The 16032-nt window shown below is 41.6% G+C and overlaps 2 protein-coding genes across 2 annotated transcripts in view; one reads left to right on the top strand and one right to left on the bottom strand.

Moving 5' to 3' along the window:
- METAP1 (methionyl aminopeptidase 1) overlaps window positions 1–1770 on the top strand; it is a 28528-nt gene extending 26758 nt beyond the window's left edge. The window contains exon 12 of the mRNA XM_069784131.1: window positions 28–1770. The gene's annotated coding sequence lies outside the window, so the exon portion shown is untranslated. The remainder of the gene's footprint in view (window positions 1–27) is intronic.
- A 2810-nt stretch (window positions 1771–4580) lies between these two features.
- LOC104322151 (alcohol dehydrogenase class-3) lies at window positions 4581–16017 on the bottom strand. The gene is made up of 9 exons (XM_069784148.1): window positions 15906–16017; window positions 12364–12465; window positions 11278–11419; window positions 10577–10664; window positions 9569–9788; window positions 8746–9006; window positions 7851–7986; window positions 6796–6934; window positions 4581–4882 (listed from the first exon to the last, which is right to left on the bottom strand). The coding sequence occupies exons 1-9, from the start codon at window positions 15915–15917 to the stop codon at window positions 4858–4860; spliced, it is 1125 nt and encodes a 374-aa protein (XP_069640249.1). The 5' UTR covers window positions 15918–16017; the 3' UTR covers window positions 4581–4857.
- Between the last annotated feature and the right edge of the window lie 15 nt (window positions 16018–16032).

The following is a 16032-nucleotide window of genomic DNA, read 5'->3' as shown; positions in this document are numbered from 1 at the left end:
CACTTGCTTTGTTCTCCATGATTGTAGATACGAGGAATATCTTGAAGAACCTGACCCAATGTCTGGAAAAGCAGAGAAGAATCTAAAGAATTTCCTGCTTTCCTCCTACCTACAACATTCATGCTATATTTTTCTTTTTTCGTCAATTATTTCTTTAGCACCTTTCTTCCAGTTAGACCCACAATTGCTTCTGTTACTGCTATGGTATTAGCTAGAAAAGTGTGGGTAACTTTTCCCACTGGGACTTGATATTTTGGGATCCAGGTTTTTTTCACCACTTCAGTGTGCCCTGTCGCTCTTGATATGTGAGTGGCACCTGAGATTTTAAGCATTTCTAGTTCCAAAGACTTGCTCCTGCTTCTGCAGATACTGTTCTAATGGGCTGGGCCTTGTTTGTTTATCAGTTGAGAAGGAGGCAGAAGGGAGAAAGACATGCATGTTGCCAAGAATAGGCTACCCTTACCTTTAATTCTGTCCCCATCTCTCTGCTGATGGGCTCTGTGGTGATTGCGACTGTAGGTGACACACGGTGTTAATGACAGGACTTGTTTCTCTTGCCGGAGATTTGATAGTATGGGCTTCCTACAGGGAAAATTAATAAATTCTGTCTTATATGCAACTCCCTGGAATAAGCTGCTTCTCAGCGAAGCAGTGTTTGCAGGCAGTCTCCTGCTCCAAAAGCTTGGTGAAGCTGATGTATCAGACTTGCCTAGGTAAAGGAATGAAACAAGAACCAAAAAGATCCCATGATTCATGGGATCCCTGCGTGTGTTAACTGTGGGGCATTTTTTAAAGGTACATCCACAGTAGCTGGGGGGGATTGGATTTGCAAGACTTACAGTGAAATGAGTATATATCTCAAAACAAGTCTGAGTGTGAGAAAATGAAACACCTTCAATGCTGTATTCATTTTCTTCTGGTAATTTTTAAACAGGTCATTTTTTCCCCCCCTCAGTTAAGTGAGTTTCATGCTTTTGGAAAGTCTTAGTGGGGCAGCTATGAAAACTGATCTTTTTTCCTCAGACTGGGTACAGAGTGGGCAATGTTAGTATATATACCCATTTATTTTCTGTTAATGGGTCATGATGATCTGGAAACTGTAACATTAAGGAGTGTGGATTGATTAAGCCTCTCTACCCTTTCTTTTCCCATGCCTACTTCCTTTCCATCATCCTTGGTGTCTCTGCTGAGGGAATTTATTTTTTGTTCCGAGTTGTAATGAAAAATTTTTCACACCCCATTGCAGACTTAGTCTTACACCACTGTAATGCAAGTAATAATTAAACCAATGCAGACATTAAATCATACAATCATGGGCATAAAATACACCTTTTACAAGGTGTCTGGTAAATTTGTTGCCACATTAGACCCAAGCATATGAGGTACTGCAGACCCTTGGCTCCCCTTGGCACTGCAGAATTTAGGTGGGGGAAAGGGGTAAGTGCTTCATAGAACTGGACTCGTGTACTACCAAATACCAAATTTGCCAGAAAACGTCTTCTCTGCCCTGAGTGCCTCAGACCTCTGTTGCTCTAAGAGTATCATTGCGATGTTTTCATTACCTTTATTATTATTTTTAATTATGCAGTAAAGTGACCTGAAATGATGCATATAGAGCGTGTGTGCGTGCGTATGCGTGTGTGTATCGATTTTAACAAAACAGACTGTAGTACTTGAGTGGAATTACCTGTGTTGAATGAGATGTAATGTATTGAGGAGATGACTGTCCTGGAGGTTTGCCCACCATATCATTCACTTGAATGGTTACAACGGTCTTGCCTTTTCTATGTGTGTGTATGATGTGGGGTGGGGGCTTCATTTTTGGTCTATAAAATAAAAGTTGCAGCTGCTTTTAACAGAAATAACAGGTTTTTTTGTGATCCAAAACCAGACATAGCATTCTCAATTATATCCAGGTTTGCTTGCACTAGTGCAAGCCCTACTAGTAGATGCATACAACCAGTTAAAAATCACCCTTAAACCTGCAGGTGCCACTTGAATACCTCTTTGTCCTCACACCAATACAACCACATTTAACGCTGCACGTTTTTAATATAGGTAATCTATGATGCTATGCATTGCTGCCCATAAGTTGAAATCACAGCATGAAAACTGTTCATACTGAGTTCATACTACCATAGTATTTTTAAGCAAGTGGGAAGCTTAGTCAGCATCTACACCAGTTCTTTCAACATGAGATAGCACATCAGTCTGGAGAACAAAACTTATTTAATAAAAATACTGTGAAAAGCCATTTTTTCACCTATCTAGCTGTAACTTTGCTTGAACATGACATATTAGACTTGTGCTGACTGGATTTGGGAAATTATTTTTTATTGTTACAGAAGTTGCTATCCACTTAAAAAAGCAAACAAACAACCCCCCCAACTTAAATCTACTTTCTAATGAAATTTTTAGAAATTGTATACACTTTTGCCAAAACCAAAATCCTGTAATTAGGTCTGAAACAATCTCTTGAAGTATTTTCCCTTTACTACCATATAAGAGAGTATGGAAACTCTTCATGCTGTTTCTGCAAATTGACATGAATACTTAAGGAGAGAAGGTTTGATAGCTAATATTGAATAAAAGTAACAGCGTGTGGAGAGGGGACAAGCTGCATCTTTTCCGTAACAGCCAGCGGAGTACATACATACACATTTCATGTACAGTCGTTTGGTGGAAACTTTTTGTCCGTGGAAGTCCTTACAGTTGTCAAGACTGTACGGTTCAGTACAGTACCTTGATCACCAAGAATGGGGTACAAGCTCTTGTAAGTCCCTGTTAGCTGGGCAACTTCAAAGAGACTATTTCAAACATGCTCCATTCAATCAACTCCTTTGCAGGACAAAGTAGTCTGAAAACTCTGCTACGTAATGGCTAGGACATCAATTCTTCAGGCTGGGAAAAAGCTGCAAGTCTTTGACCCAAGTGCTCTGGTATCACTAAATGTCTCATGGACTTATCCTGGTATTACAAAACTAGCTTTCCACAAATACTCTAAGGTGCAGATTCTCTAAAGTAATAATGTAATGCAGACAACATGATAGTACGGTCTTGATTAGTCTGTGCAGCCTAGAGGAACAACTGTTAGAGTATAAATATTTTAAATCTGTTTGTTCAGATCCAGTTCAGAGGTAGTTTTGCTAAGATGGTGAGCTAATACTCTATTGATACCGTCTTGTAGTTATAGAGTACTCTCTCTGGAACAGCTTGACAGCAAGTTTTCTACTGAATTCTCTAATATTCAGCCAGTGTTTCTGGAGCTACAAGGTGCTGAGAATCACATCACTGCTGTGTTGGAGGGCTCATTTTCCTGGTACAAATTCACTTTTTATTTCTTCCAGGTGCTTGAAATTGAATACTTATGACATTCACAGGAGTTAACTTTGTTGTTTACTCTGTCTGAAATGAAGTTAGAAATGCAGCTACCTCAACTATTTTCAGAACGCCCTAGGGATATCTTTCCAATGACAAATGGAAAAGATGTAATTGTCCTAGTTGTATAGCAGTATCTTGGGATAAGGTAGTTGTTCGTGGTGATAGGGAATTTCTTTTAATAAGACTATGTGCATTGAGTTCTCTGTAACAGTTGTTTTGACCAGGCTCCCTTAAAAATATTAAACTTCTCTCTTAATTAGTGTTCCTGGTTTACTGAAAAACACTGACTTTTTATGTATATAACTCTAACTGGGTAGCCTTTCTGCCTTTGCTTTGCAGTCTGTTTTCTGCTGTTCCTGTGCTTTTCTGGACCTGTGGCCCTGCTTCCAGGTTTCAATTCAAAGAAATTTTATACCATCAGATCACTTCAACTATAGTTAAGAAAAAACCCTGCAACTCCAAAATTAAGACTTAACCCCTCCCCCTCCAACAAACAAACAAAAGAAATCCCACAAAATGCTGAAGCCTTCATCACACAATGCTCTTTACTGTTGTTCCCCTGCATCCCTCAAGAGCAGACTTTTGTTCTAACAACAGTAACGTTCACTGCTTTAATGGCATGACCCTGTTTCTGACTAAATAGAGGTAACAATCCCACCCTGTTCATTTTTGCAGCGTTGCCTGCAAAGGTTGTTTCAATTGCTAGCAAGTTTAAGGAAATGGCAAAACTGCGCCACTGAAGTCTTGGAGGACACCACTCTGGCAAGTAACTGGAGTAAGCTATGCTATCACCTTTACAACAGGCTGCCTACTGCTACTGTAATGAACCAAATAGGAAAGACGGCAGAATATGGACTTCCCAAGTGAACATGGGTACATCTGGACACTGAGGTCATATATCCAACCACACTCTGCTCTGCAGTTGGCTTCAAGGTCAAGCTGGATGGTACAGCCTTTGTAGTCCTAGAACAGCCTCAGAAGCTTGACAGCTGTTGGAGTTCTTGCCACTCTCAGTAGTTACAGCACCTCAACACTGCTTCTCAACACACCTGTGCTTAGCAAACTGCCTAGTGTAATGAATCCCGCATCATTTGCTCTTCCTCTGTCATGTACACACGTACTGTAAAATCACTAGAGGAAAACAGTAAGACACAGCAATCATAGCCACAGTCTTAATGCTCAATAATTCCAACACTGTGTTTAGAAATAAGCTTTTATTAAGTAGATTGAGCTAGGCACTATTGAATTTGAAGAACAAGTACAGAAAAAGAAGTTCCACAACCAGTGCTAATTATGTAACACTATTCAGTGGTTACTGATTTTTTGTTATTTAATATTCAGAATGCTCACCCTAAAATACATTGTCTTCCTAGTCCCAGTGAGTTTTCATTTGCTTGATTCTACCCTCTGTCAGAAATTCCATTATAAAAGGACAGTTACCATGTTTCTGGCCAACTGGAAGGTCCACATTTGGCTCTAAAGCTTTAGGACAGTTCGAATGCTTAAAATGGAAAAGAAAAAGAAAAAAAAAGTTACCAATAAGTCCATTTTCTCCCCTTCTCTGCCCTCCCTTTCATTGCTGAGACATACTTTAACATCTCTTGTAGGAATGAAGTTATGCTTATGCCTGTAATATTTATTAAAAATCCTGGTTAAAAATTGGTTAGTAATGCTTGTTATAATTGGGGTTTTTTAGTCTCTCCTCCAATAGGATATACTCAAAATGGAAGCTTTTTCAAACTACGTGTCAGTTTTCTGTAGCTAGTCCAGAATATTGATCAGGAACTTTAGTATTTACAGGCATTCCCTCTTTCAGCTGCTTGGAGAATCTTAAGCAACTTTTGCTATTAGTTTCACAGGACATGCTCATGTAGGAATGAAGCATTGAAATGATGCAGAAGTTTGTAACTGGGAAAGGGGATCAAGTGCTGGATGAAATTTGCATAGATGCAGTGTTTCCAATTGTAAAAAGTACAAATGCAGTTACTGTTAACTGACTCATCCAAAATAGGAATACATATGAGATAAAGCAGATAAAGTTATTACTTTTGAGAAAGTTATATACTATACATCAATACGGATTGAGATAAGATAAAATACAAAGACCATGCTGGTTTCCTGAGATAATGCTGGTAACTATTTATCCATCTGCAGATGAATCTAAATATGGATAAACAGAGTTGCCTGCATTAGTGCAAATATGCAGGAAAAGATTTTCTTTTTTGCTACAACACGTCTCCAATTTTTCCTCTTGTCCACCTGCTGATTCTTCTCTTCATTCAAAACACATTCTTAAAAATTATGTGACCTAGTCTGCTAAATAGGCTGGCTTCTACTCTTAGAGGCACTGGTAGCTATCTCATTAAGAGTCTCTGAATTTCCAACAAATTACAGAGCATCTCATTAAAACTCTCATTTAGAAGAGGCCTGCTCTTGAAAAGACAGAGCAGGACAAGCTTTAAGGCTAAAACTGTCTAATCTTTTCCCTTTTCGGCATTAGATTTTAACCTGCAGATACCAAGTTCTGCCACAGTATCCCCATGTTGGTCCCCATTTTCCCCCAAGCACATCCATGCCCATATCTGTACAGGGCTTTTTTTACAAGGATCAACCAATATATGCTCTGATAAGAATACCCTACTTTGCACTGCTGTTGCAGGTTGATCACTACTTGCAAAGTATACTGCTATAGGGGCAGCAAGGCTCATCACACATCCAGCAGGTTTTTTACCAGCATGTCAGGTACTTCAATGTGCAGTGGAGTTGGGCCTCGCTTAGGAAGTTAAATACAGCTATGGCTTGAGTCTGCAGCATGAACAGTCCAAACTGCCATTTATCGTAAGAAAGGCATAAACTGCTATATGTTAAGACGTACAAACCCATCATATGAATGTTTTACCCCAGTTCAAATTAGAGAAAAAAAAAATATTTTAAAATGTAGCATATTAAAAGATCATTCCAAGTGACTGATTGTCCTGGTAATCTACCCTAGATAGTTTGAAAATATACTGAAATCTACTATTTAATTAAAATAGACTAATAGCTTAATGACTTGTAAAAATGTATTAATGTGAACTCCCCTTCAGTCTCTTTACATTTCTTTTTCTGAGGAAGAATGTGTTAGTGATGTTAGAAGCCTAAGACTGACTTGTCCCCTTTATCAGCTTTGTATATTTGTGTATTTCCCTTACACATTGTTTCTTGCTTTTTACTCTCTGCTTGTGTTTTGGCACATGCCTAGAAGCTCAGAGAAAGTGTATTTGTTTATCTCAGAATGAATGTGCGTGGTATATGTCAGCCTTTATTCTCCCTATTTAAAACATGACAGGGCATAAAACATGGGCAGGGAACCTATATTTTGACAGTGTCTCATCAAGAAATGTCTTCTACACCTTTCAGTATTATGAACATTACCTCTTTCCTGTATGCATCAGCTCAAAAGCCTCATTAATTTTGTCAAAAGGCAGTGTGTGAGTCACAAATTCATCAACCTTGATCTTTTTGGACATGTAGTCAGTCACCAGTTTTGGTACATTGTCTACGCTCTTCCAGCCTGAAAGAAAGTATGCATTTGTTTTTCCCCCTTTCCACCCACCTTGGAAAACAGAGAAAAAGAAAAAAAATACAACCCTTACATAGGCACTTGTGTGGTAAATACAAAAAGGAACTGAGATCAGCGACATATTTATCCCTCCTGCTCTAGGGAGGCAGTGAGTAAGGAATGCAAGAGGACAGCTAGGTCTGGCAAGAGCACACATTATTCAAACACGTAAGTGCGCTAACCTTTCACTAGGTATTTCAGCATTCAACATAACAGCAGCCCTCGCCTAGGAAAGCATGCATGAGGCATCTCTATCAGCCCCTCTATCTCTGTAACACAATTAAATTTTGTATTAGTTGCAAAAAGGGCGGTGTAATAACAACATCAAGTTTGGATACTTCATGAACTTCAGCAATTACTGAATCCCAAGTTATCAGTAGCTGTAAAAGTCTCAACATGTTTTTAGTTTGACAGCAGAAAATGTGTATCAAGCACTTGTTGCTTTTTATTTTAAAGCTCTTCATAGCACGTTCCCATGTTAGCCCCACAATTTGCTTAGTGATTAAGCAACGCAAACATGTTTATGTGAGTTCCCACCTCCCCAAAGACTAGGTCCTTTCACTGGACTGAACTGAACCAAGCCTTCACTTGGTGATAGAGCAATCCCCCTATACCACTCCCTTAGTGCTGAATAGCATATAGTTATATTCTCTCTTCAAAATATGTGAGGTATCATACCAATGTGTTTATTTGTAGCCTGTCTGTAGGAATATCAGATTTTAAAAGTGTTTATCTTAAAAGTCAACACAGCATTTACAAATGGCCTGTCAGTAGTACATTTCTTGCACAAGCAAAAGCAAGGCAGTGTGTTCTTCCCAGCTTTAAGCCATAGTAAATTATTTTTAGACCAATACCAAAAGAGAGTTACCTCCAAACGCGGTCCCTTTCCATGTCCGCCCAGTTACTAGCTGGAATGGCCGCGTGGCGATCTCCTGACCAGCAGCAGCTACTCCGACTATGACACTGACTCCCCAGCCTTTGTGGCAGGCTTCCAAGGCAGCCCTCTTCACAGATGCATAGGACAAAGCAGAGCGTTTATTGCTAATGTTTATGCTGCCTAGACTGGCACAGGTTGCACTTCCTTTCCCCCAGTTAACGAATCACCACAGTAGTATTTAAGGAACAATAAATACACTGGAAATTACATTAAATTTTCCATTGGTTCAGACTCCTTATACTGTTAAAAGATTCACTTTGCTCTTTCTATATCCCATCTGGCTTCCAGAGAAGTCACTCTGAACTCCCTCTGGGAATTTGGATAAACTGTAATCAGAGACAATGTAGACCATGTTACCGACAGGTAGGAATGCTGTTGTAATTCCTGAAAACCTAGCCTTATATTCAGTAATACTTCTGCATTTCCAAACGTTAAATTCATTATTTGAGGAATTAGGGAAATACTGAGTGGTCCTTGAGATTTTACTGTTCATCGCACAATACATTTTCTGTGGGCTTTGTTAATTTTTGAACTGTCAACATATGAAAACTCAGGATTTCAAACAACTCCCATTAAGGAAAAAAGTTCGTAAATTATAAGTGCCATTTTCAACCTCAGAAGTAGCATCTGCTTTCATTACATAATTAAGATTGGATGTAAATTGGCCTTTTTAGTCACAGCAGTTATCGTTACTATTTAAAAAAATAAATAAATTAGTATGGCATGTTTCCTGTAACAAGAAAGCTCATTTTGCTATTTAGCTAAACAACTAAGTGGCAGCTAGCTATCCCCTCCCTCTTCGTACTACTGTTATGCGAACACTCACCATGACTCCAACATTACCAATGCACTCGAATGAGTAGTCTACACCACCATCGGTCATCTCAACTAGCACCTCCTGTATGGGCTTCTTGAAGTCTTGAGGGCTAATGCACTCAGTGGCTCCAAACTCTTTGGCTTTGGCATACTTATCCTTGTTAAGGTCAATGCCAATGATCCGGGATGCTCCTGCTATTTTACAGCCCATAATAACTGCCAGCCCAACTCCTCCTAAACCAAAGACAGCACATGTAGAGCCAGGTTCCACCTAGGAATAAGAAAAGAGCCATGAGCAACACAGAGAAAATTCATCCTTCCACATGAGTGGGAAACACAGGTTAAGTCGTCTGTAATGAAGGAAACATGGAAGCAAACATATATGGCTATGAGACTTTATCATAAGGGATGATACTTCCCTTTTAGATATGGGAAGCTACACAGAAATTTCATCCAAAAGCTCTTTAGGTACTAAGCTTTTCTTTTTGCCCAAAGACTCGACTGCAGCTCTGTCTCACCCTGAGCTTCAAACTATCAGAACAACTTGCAGCAAGATTAAGATAATTTGGAAAAGTAATTTATATATAGCTGGTATCAAAAGGGATAGAGAACCTTCTACCTGGATTTCCTCTAAGGGGCATCAGGTTCCTTTAACCTGATCTGGCCTTTATGGAGAAGTTACAATTTCTTAGCTAAACTTCACCAGTTGAAGAAGAAGAAGAAACAGAAATTTGGTTATCATGTTCACAGTCCTAATCTAGTCCCCAAGCTATCTGTGTACTTTGGTTCAGATATAGTGACAGAGAAAAGCCAGAGGCAACCACAGCCTTTACCTTAGCAGTGTTAACAGCAGCCCCATAGCCAGTAGAGATGCCACAACCCAGAAGGCACACTTTATCGAGAGGTGCTGCAGCATCTATCTTGGCTACTGAGATATCAGCCACCACAGTATACTCGGAGAAGGTGCTAGTCCCCATGAAGTGGTAAATCTGCTTTCCTTTGCAGGTGAATCTGCTGGTACCATCAGGCATGAGTCCTTTCCCTTGAGTAATTCTTAAGGCAAAGACAGGAAAGTACAGTCAGAGTCTTAAGCAATAAATACTCTCACCAGACACTACCCGTTAAGTAGCGCAGAGATGCTGTTGCATACTTGCACTGTTATTTTTAATCATTCCAATAAACCCAGGAGTTCACAGAAATCAGATGCTAAACTCCTTAAACTTTATGTTGTTAATTCCTCCATGGAAGCACTGAAAGAAATGAAGTTTATCAACATGCTGACCTTGTTAGCTACCAATGCTAACTGCTTGTGCCACAGTACCACACCCCCATCTTCAACTCCTTCACTCCATTTCCCTTGAATAGCACCTGTCAACTATGTCACTGGGGTTTTTGTTTGGGTTTGGGAGACTTTTATTTCAGAATTTAGCTGGGAAGCAGGTGTTAAGGAAAAAAGAGCTTTCTGTATAATTCTGTACCACTTGACAGCTTTGGTGTTGACTCCCAACAGCTAAATTCCCTGAAGTGCTTCCCTTAAGTATGGATTAAATACAGAGTATTTATGTTTTCAAAGCTGTGGATACAAGCTAGCAGTTTACACCTTCACACACATGAAAACAGAGAAACAGGTTTATTTAAGAGAAGAAAAGAAAAGAAATTTTAAGGAAGAATGGAAAGTAGTGCATAACTGACTCCCTAAAACATGTACTCTCCAAGTCATTAAATGATGCAACAAGAGATTTATTCTTCAAAGATAATGCCTGTCAATTACTTTTCATAACTAGAACAGGCATACACTGAACAAATACTATACTGTATGTGAAAATAAAAACCATACAGACCTTATCTTCTGGCACAGATTTGTTTTAGGATTCTTACAGAACTTGCACTCTCCACACTGGGGGATGTATAGAGGGATAACAGTGTCCCCTAAGAAAAAAAAAAAATTCTGTGGCTAGTTATCAAGTCAAGTAAGGCATTAGGTAAAAAACAAAGTTACTCAATTTTCATGGCTTTTATGTGAGCTTGTGTTCACTTAAAACCTTCTTTGTGTATTAAAAACCGTTCACGGTATAGAGTAGCATTGTTTATAGAGAGTGCTAGATAAAACACTTTTCTCCTGTCTGAGCAGACAGCCCATCAGATGTTCATCATTCCAGAACAAATAGGAATGTTACTGTAAAACAGAACAACCCCAAATCAACAGCAAATAACACGACTAAACGTTTTTAAGCCCTTAAATTAAACCAAGAGTTAACAACTGTAATTTGAAAAAAATCCCTCTTGTAATTGGATCAATATAGATCCAATTTCAAGTAACAAGTTGGTACGCTGGGCTGTTTCAAGCATTAAACCAAGAGCACATTGAATTGATTAGTGTTGTATCTCACAGACAAGGAAAATCTACCCAGGCACAAACCCCAGAATAAAACAATATATGAACTCTTGCAATATAGCATTTCAGTGGCCCAGTTTGACAGCTGACCTTGTAGCAAAGTAACACTTTCAAGGCAGGCAGAAAACTTGTAAGGTATTTTCTTACCCAGCTTTACTTTTGTTACTCCTTCACCAACACTCTCTACAATTCCTGCTCCTTCGTGACCCAAGATCACAGGGAAACATCCTTCAGGATCAGCACCACTCAGAGTATAGGCATCAGTGTGACAGACAGCAGTGGCGACTATCTGTGAAGAAATACATAATCTGAGGCACCTTGGAGAACAGAATAGTAGCACAGACCTAATTATTTCCCCTTGGTTAGAAATTTAGAATAATTACCAGGACAAATTTGCCAATCCTGGCAGTGTTTGTGATATGGCCAACCTACTTTCACTCCTGGCAAGTCACAGGAGTGCCAAGGCAAGGCACTTTTTCTTACTTTGAAAAATTAAAGTCATGATAGTACATTTCTCTCATTCTCATCAACTAAATTCTGATGTTGAAACGGGTAGAAGATGACATCTGGTTTCCTAAAGCTAGAAATCAGTACTCCAAGTCATCTCAAAGTAGGCTGGCATCTCAGATTTGAAATAGCTAGACTCTCAAAGGTAAAATGATCAGAGAGACCACACGGAACTCAGTACTGCATAAACCCAGTTTAAGTATTAAGAACCACGCAGAGACCCTTTCCACAGACATAAATTTCACCTTAATGTATACTTTTTGGCAGATATGGGCTACTGGAAAGTCCTGATCAAATCAGAAACTTCGGTATGGGGAATCCAAGAGACCAGTCACAGCTCAGCACCCAGTAACTTATGGCCTGACTGAAGTAAAATCCAGCATGTTACACAGCTGCAACAGGCCACAAGCTGCTGCCCTTCAAACAAGAGCAAAGGTGTTCCTAGCTCAGATGGTTTGTGGGAGCTTAGCCTGTAACAACTGAAATTGATGCCCAAGACTAGCCATAATCTTTAGACTGGACTCTGAAGTGAGACCAGTAGAAATTAAGTGTTTTTCATAAACAGAACATCTAAATACCATAATTTTCTTCTTTGTAAAGCCAGCTGAGATACTAATGAACTGATGCTATCCATTCAACATTTCTTCTGTTGGTAAACAAACTGTTCAGCTTTAATACTTAGCCTCCCAAAACACAATACATACAGCTAACGATTGATTTAATTACCTTGATACGAACTTCATGAGCTTTTGGTGGAGCAACCTCCACCTCCTCAAGAGAGAGAGGTTTACCTGCCTCCCAGGCAACAGCAGCCTTGCATTTAATAACCTGAAAGACAACAACAAAAAAAAAGAGGACATCTGTTGTATGGTTCATTTAAAATAATTCTTGTTCAACCAAGTGAGAAAATAAGAGAAACACTACTGGCTTTTGGAAATAATCCCAGATCTGAAATTCATAATTTCAACACAAAGGTTTAATTGCCCTACATTTGCTTTCAGGAAGCTAAATAATAACGAACATGCCAAGATCTGAAATTTGGATGTCATTCTCTTATTGAGAAAAAAGTATAATAAACCCAGGAGTGCTTAGGAGATACTTGAATACTGCAGTGAAATGAGCAATAGGAATGGAAAAACTGCATAATAAAAATGGTGGTTTAAAATAAGAGACTGGCATTCATTTGAGATGTGTTCCTTGAGCACAGAGTGTTCGAAGTTAAAAAAAATTCAGAAAGCAAACTGGAGGTCACATAATGGTCTGAGACCCATATCGAGAGTGAATTTCTTGCTCCTTATCAGGATGGCTTCCAAGTACGATTTTGGCAAGGAGATGCACGTGCATACAACTGACATGCAAAGCCCTCCAGTGATGCATAGGGACCAGAGAGATTTTGCTATACAGTTACTGTCAGCCAGTTGTGTACCAACACCTCTGCAGAGCCTGCATGGGTTACTGTTAGCAAGTCTTCATTCACTGCTCTCAGCACCATGACAAGTCCTGCTCTGCAACCACCCCTATACATCCCAGGAAGCTTTTCAAGCCAAATGGTGCAGAGCCTGGATGGAAGAGCAGGATTTGTAAATCCGTAAACCCAATCCTATCAACAGGTATGTATGCGCAACTGACTGAGGAAATCAGCAGGCATTACAGCTACACAATCACAGCAGCTTCAGGTGCTGCAAGGGTAAACATCTGGAGTACCCTTAGATGTCAGTTTGTATTACAAAGCATGACTCCAGGTCTGTCCTTCAGGATAAAATGGGCAGGGTATCAGATAATATGAATTTTGCTTTCTGACAGACACATCTTTCAGCAAATGTGATATGCAATAGCTTCCTGCAGGACACACAGATGAGTTGTGAAATCAAATCAAGACCTTATCTACATAAAACCCGACGAGGAATGCTGTCAAAGACTTGACTGCTTTGGAACAGATCCCTTTGCAATCTACTCCAGAATAGCATCTGTCTATTTTGGAATAGTTCAGTTATACCAGAAGACTTGCATTGATTTTCTTCCATGCAAACAAGGTCTAAGCCATTGCGATGGCAGTTGGAAATATGAAGCATTTCATAGCATGCACTATAAAGCGATATAAGAAAACGACATTTTGTGCATGCAAACTATCTGTTTGTTCCTATGGCATCACTGAAAGGGAACTAATGCAAATTCCCAAGACCAGACACACAGTCATCCAGCCTTTTTGAAATTTCACTGCCTGGAAGCAATAACAGTGCCAAGACCACTGGTTGAGCTTGCTAGGTCTGATTCATCACCTGCATGTATAGGAGAAAACAATGGGCAGTTCGTGACTTTCTGTAATATTTTTGTTGTACAATAAACAGTATCGGACTTTGCCAGAACCAGTTAACACCCTACTGTACCTGTAGTAGCAGAACTGCAAATGTTTACCTTGGCTTAAACTTGCTAAAATAAATACTGCCAACCCTAAAAGGCCTGAAGCTTTGTAACACAAAACAGGTACCCATTCCTACAGCTGGTGGGGGCCTGGGTTGGACAGAAACACCCTTCACCTAGAACCGTGAATTCCCCTTACCCTGCTTTTTATTACCAGGGTAAATATTATAAAAATGCACTGAAGGTGGCATAGTAACTAACTGTGGAATCACACTACGGGCATTCGGTCATAATCTCTAAATGTACCAAAGATTCTGCCAGAAAATCTAAATTCAAGGCACGAAGTGCAAGAGAAGCCATCATTCAGTAAATCATTTACTGGTTTTCAACCCATCCCTCGTCCTCCCCTCGTGAAGTCACTTGCTCTCGCGCAAAAGACTGCGCATTCCTAAAATCTGAATTTCCACAAGCTTAGTTAAGCACACGATTAAGAAAAGTCTCCTTATGGGATAAATTCTGAACTAACATTATACATCTGGAAGCATATTTTGAACAGTAACTTCCGATTCAGAAACTTTTTAAGCAGCTTGCTTTTGAAACTGCAGTCAGCTCATACAGCCATAGAGGCCTCTGGACTATTCGGAGTGGATATCAGAAAAGCCCCATCTTCTGGCCTTTTGATATTCAAAGCTTTATGCCGTTGCTTTGCTGAAAACCTTGAAGCCAACAACTGGGAAAAAACCCCCCAACTTTCACCAGTTCTTCATTTTCTCTATTAATATATTAGCACAGGAACACAGCTGTTGAGCTGCCTGTAGCTACACGCACGATCAGCTACCTCACCCAAGGCGAAATGGAGCTCTCGGCAGTGACAGAACCTGCCCTACCCACTCCAAATCCGCTGCTGGCCCCAACCTGCTTCCAGCGCCTGGACAACCGAGACCACCCAGCCTGCTCAGAGCCAGAGCACTGAACAGCCGCACAGAAATTAAAGCGGTATTAAATAGGTTTGGACTATTGTGGTGTTTTGAAAGCAATGCAGTACACTTGCCAGGCAATAGTTTTGAGAGCCAGCAGGCTCCAGCTGTATTGAAAACGGGCTGGCACCACTGCTGGAGAGTGGCCTCGAGGATCGCTCTGGCTGCGAAGCAGCAATCTTTCTAAGCATGCACCCGTTCTTTGTCCTCCCACTCGACGCTCGCAGGAAGAAAACACACAGGGTGAGCCCTGCTTACCGGTTTCCCCCAGCCCACCCATCTCAGCTGACGGTACGGGCAACCGAGCGTGGACCGCGGAGCCAGCACCTTCCCGGCCCCCTGTGCAAAGCGAGCCGGTTTCCCCTTCCTCCAAACTCGTTAAGTCACCCCTGTCCAAAGCCCTCAGGAAACCAGGCCAGCTCAAGGCCTTCTGCTTGTTCTTCCATCACCGTGACTCACCAACGCTCTAAGCACTCGAGCGGAACCCCCAGATCCAGAAAGCGTGCACGGGGGTCGATTACAACGCGCGGCGGGCAGCAACGCACGTACTTTCGTCCCTAATCCTGCAAATGCTGGCGGCGGGAGCCTCCCGCGCGAAAATAACGGCGCCGGCGGCCGCCGCATACCTCACGCGCAGGGCAGGCGCAAGGAGGCGCCAGGCCAACCCCCGCGCCCCGACTTTCGCTAGCGCCGCCGCTCGCTCGCACCGCCACGTCCGGGCGGCAGCGAGCAAAACCGCCGAGGGCCCCGCAACCCCTCGCCTCCGGGAAGCCTCCCGCCGCGCCCGGTCAGTCACCGGCGCGGCGGCGGCCGCGGGGCTCGCCCGCCTCAGCCTCCCCCGGCGCGGGGGCTGCGGGCGGCGGATGCGCCGCGCGGGCCCCCTCCGCGCGCCCCGGGCAATGTCCCGCGCGCGCGCCCGAGCCGCCTCACCCCGCTCGCCATGGCTACGGCGGGCCGACGGAAGGGAAAGGGGACGGGAAGGGGATGCCGCCCCTCCCGCCGGCGCGCATGCGCGCTGCGCGCCGCCGCCCCCCTCGCTCCGGCGCAGGGGTTCGTA

Source organism: Haliaeetus albicilla, chromosome 1 (genome assembly GCF_947461875.1).
Source record: "Haliaeetus albicilla chromosome 1, bHalAlb1.1, whole genome shotgun sequence".
Taxonomy (NCBI): domain Eukaryota; kingdom Metazoa; phylum Chordata; class Aves; order Accipitriformes; family Accipitridae; genus Haliaeetus; species Haliaeetus albicilla.
Note: the sequence above shows the minus strand (reverse complement) of the source record. Positions and strands in the feature narration are given on the sequence as shown.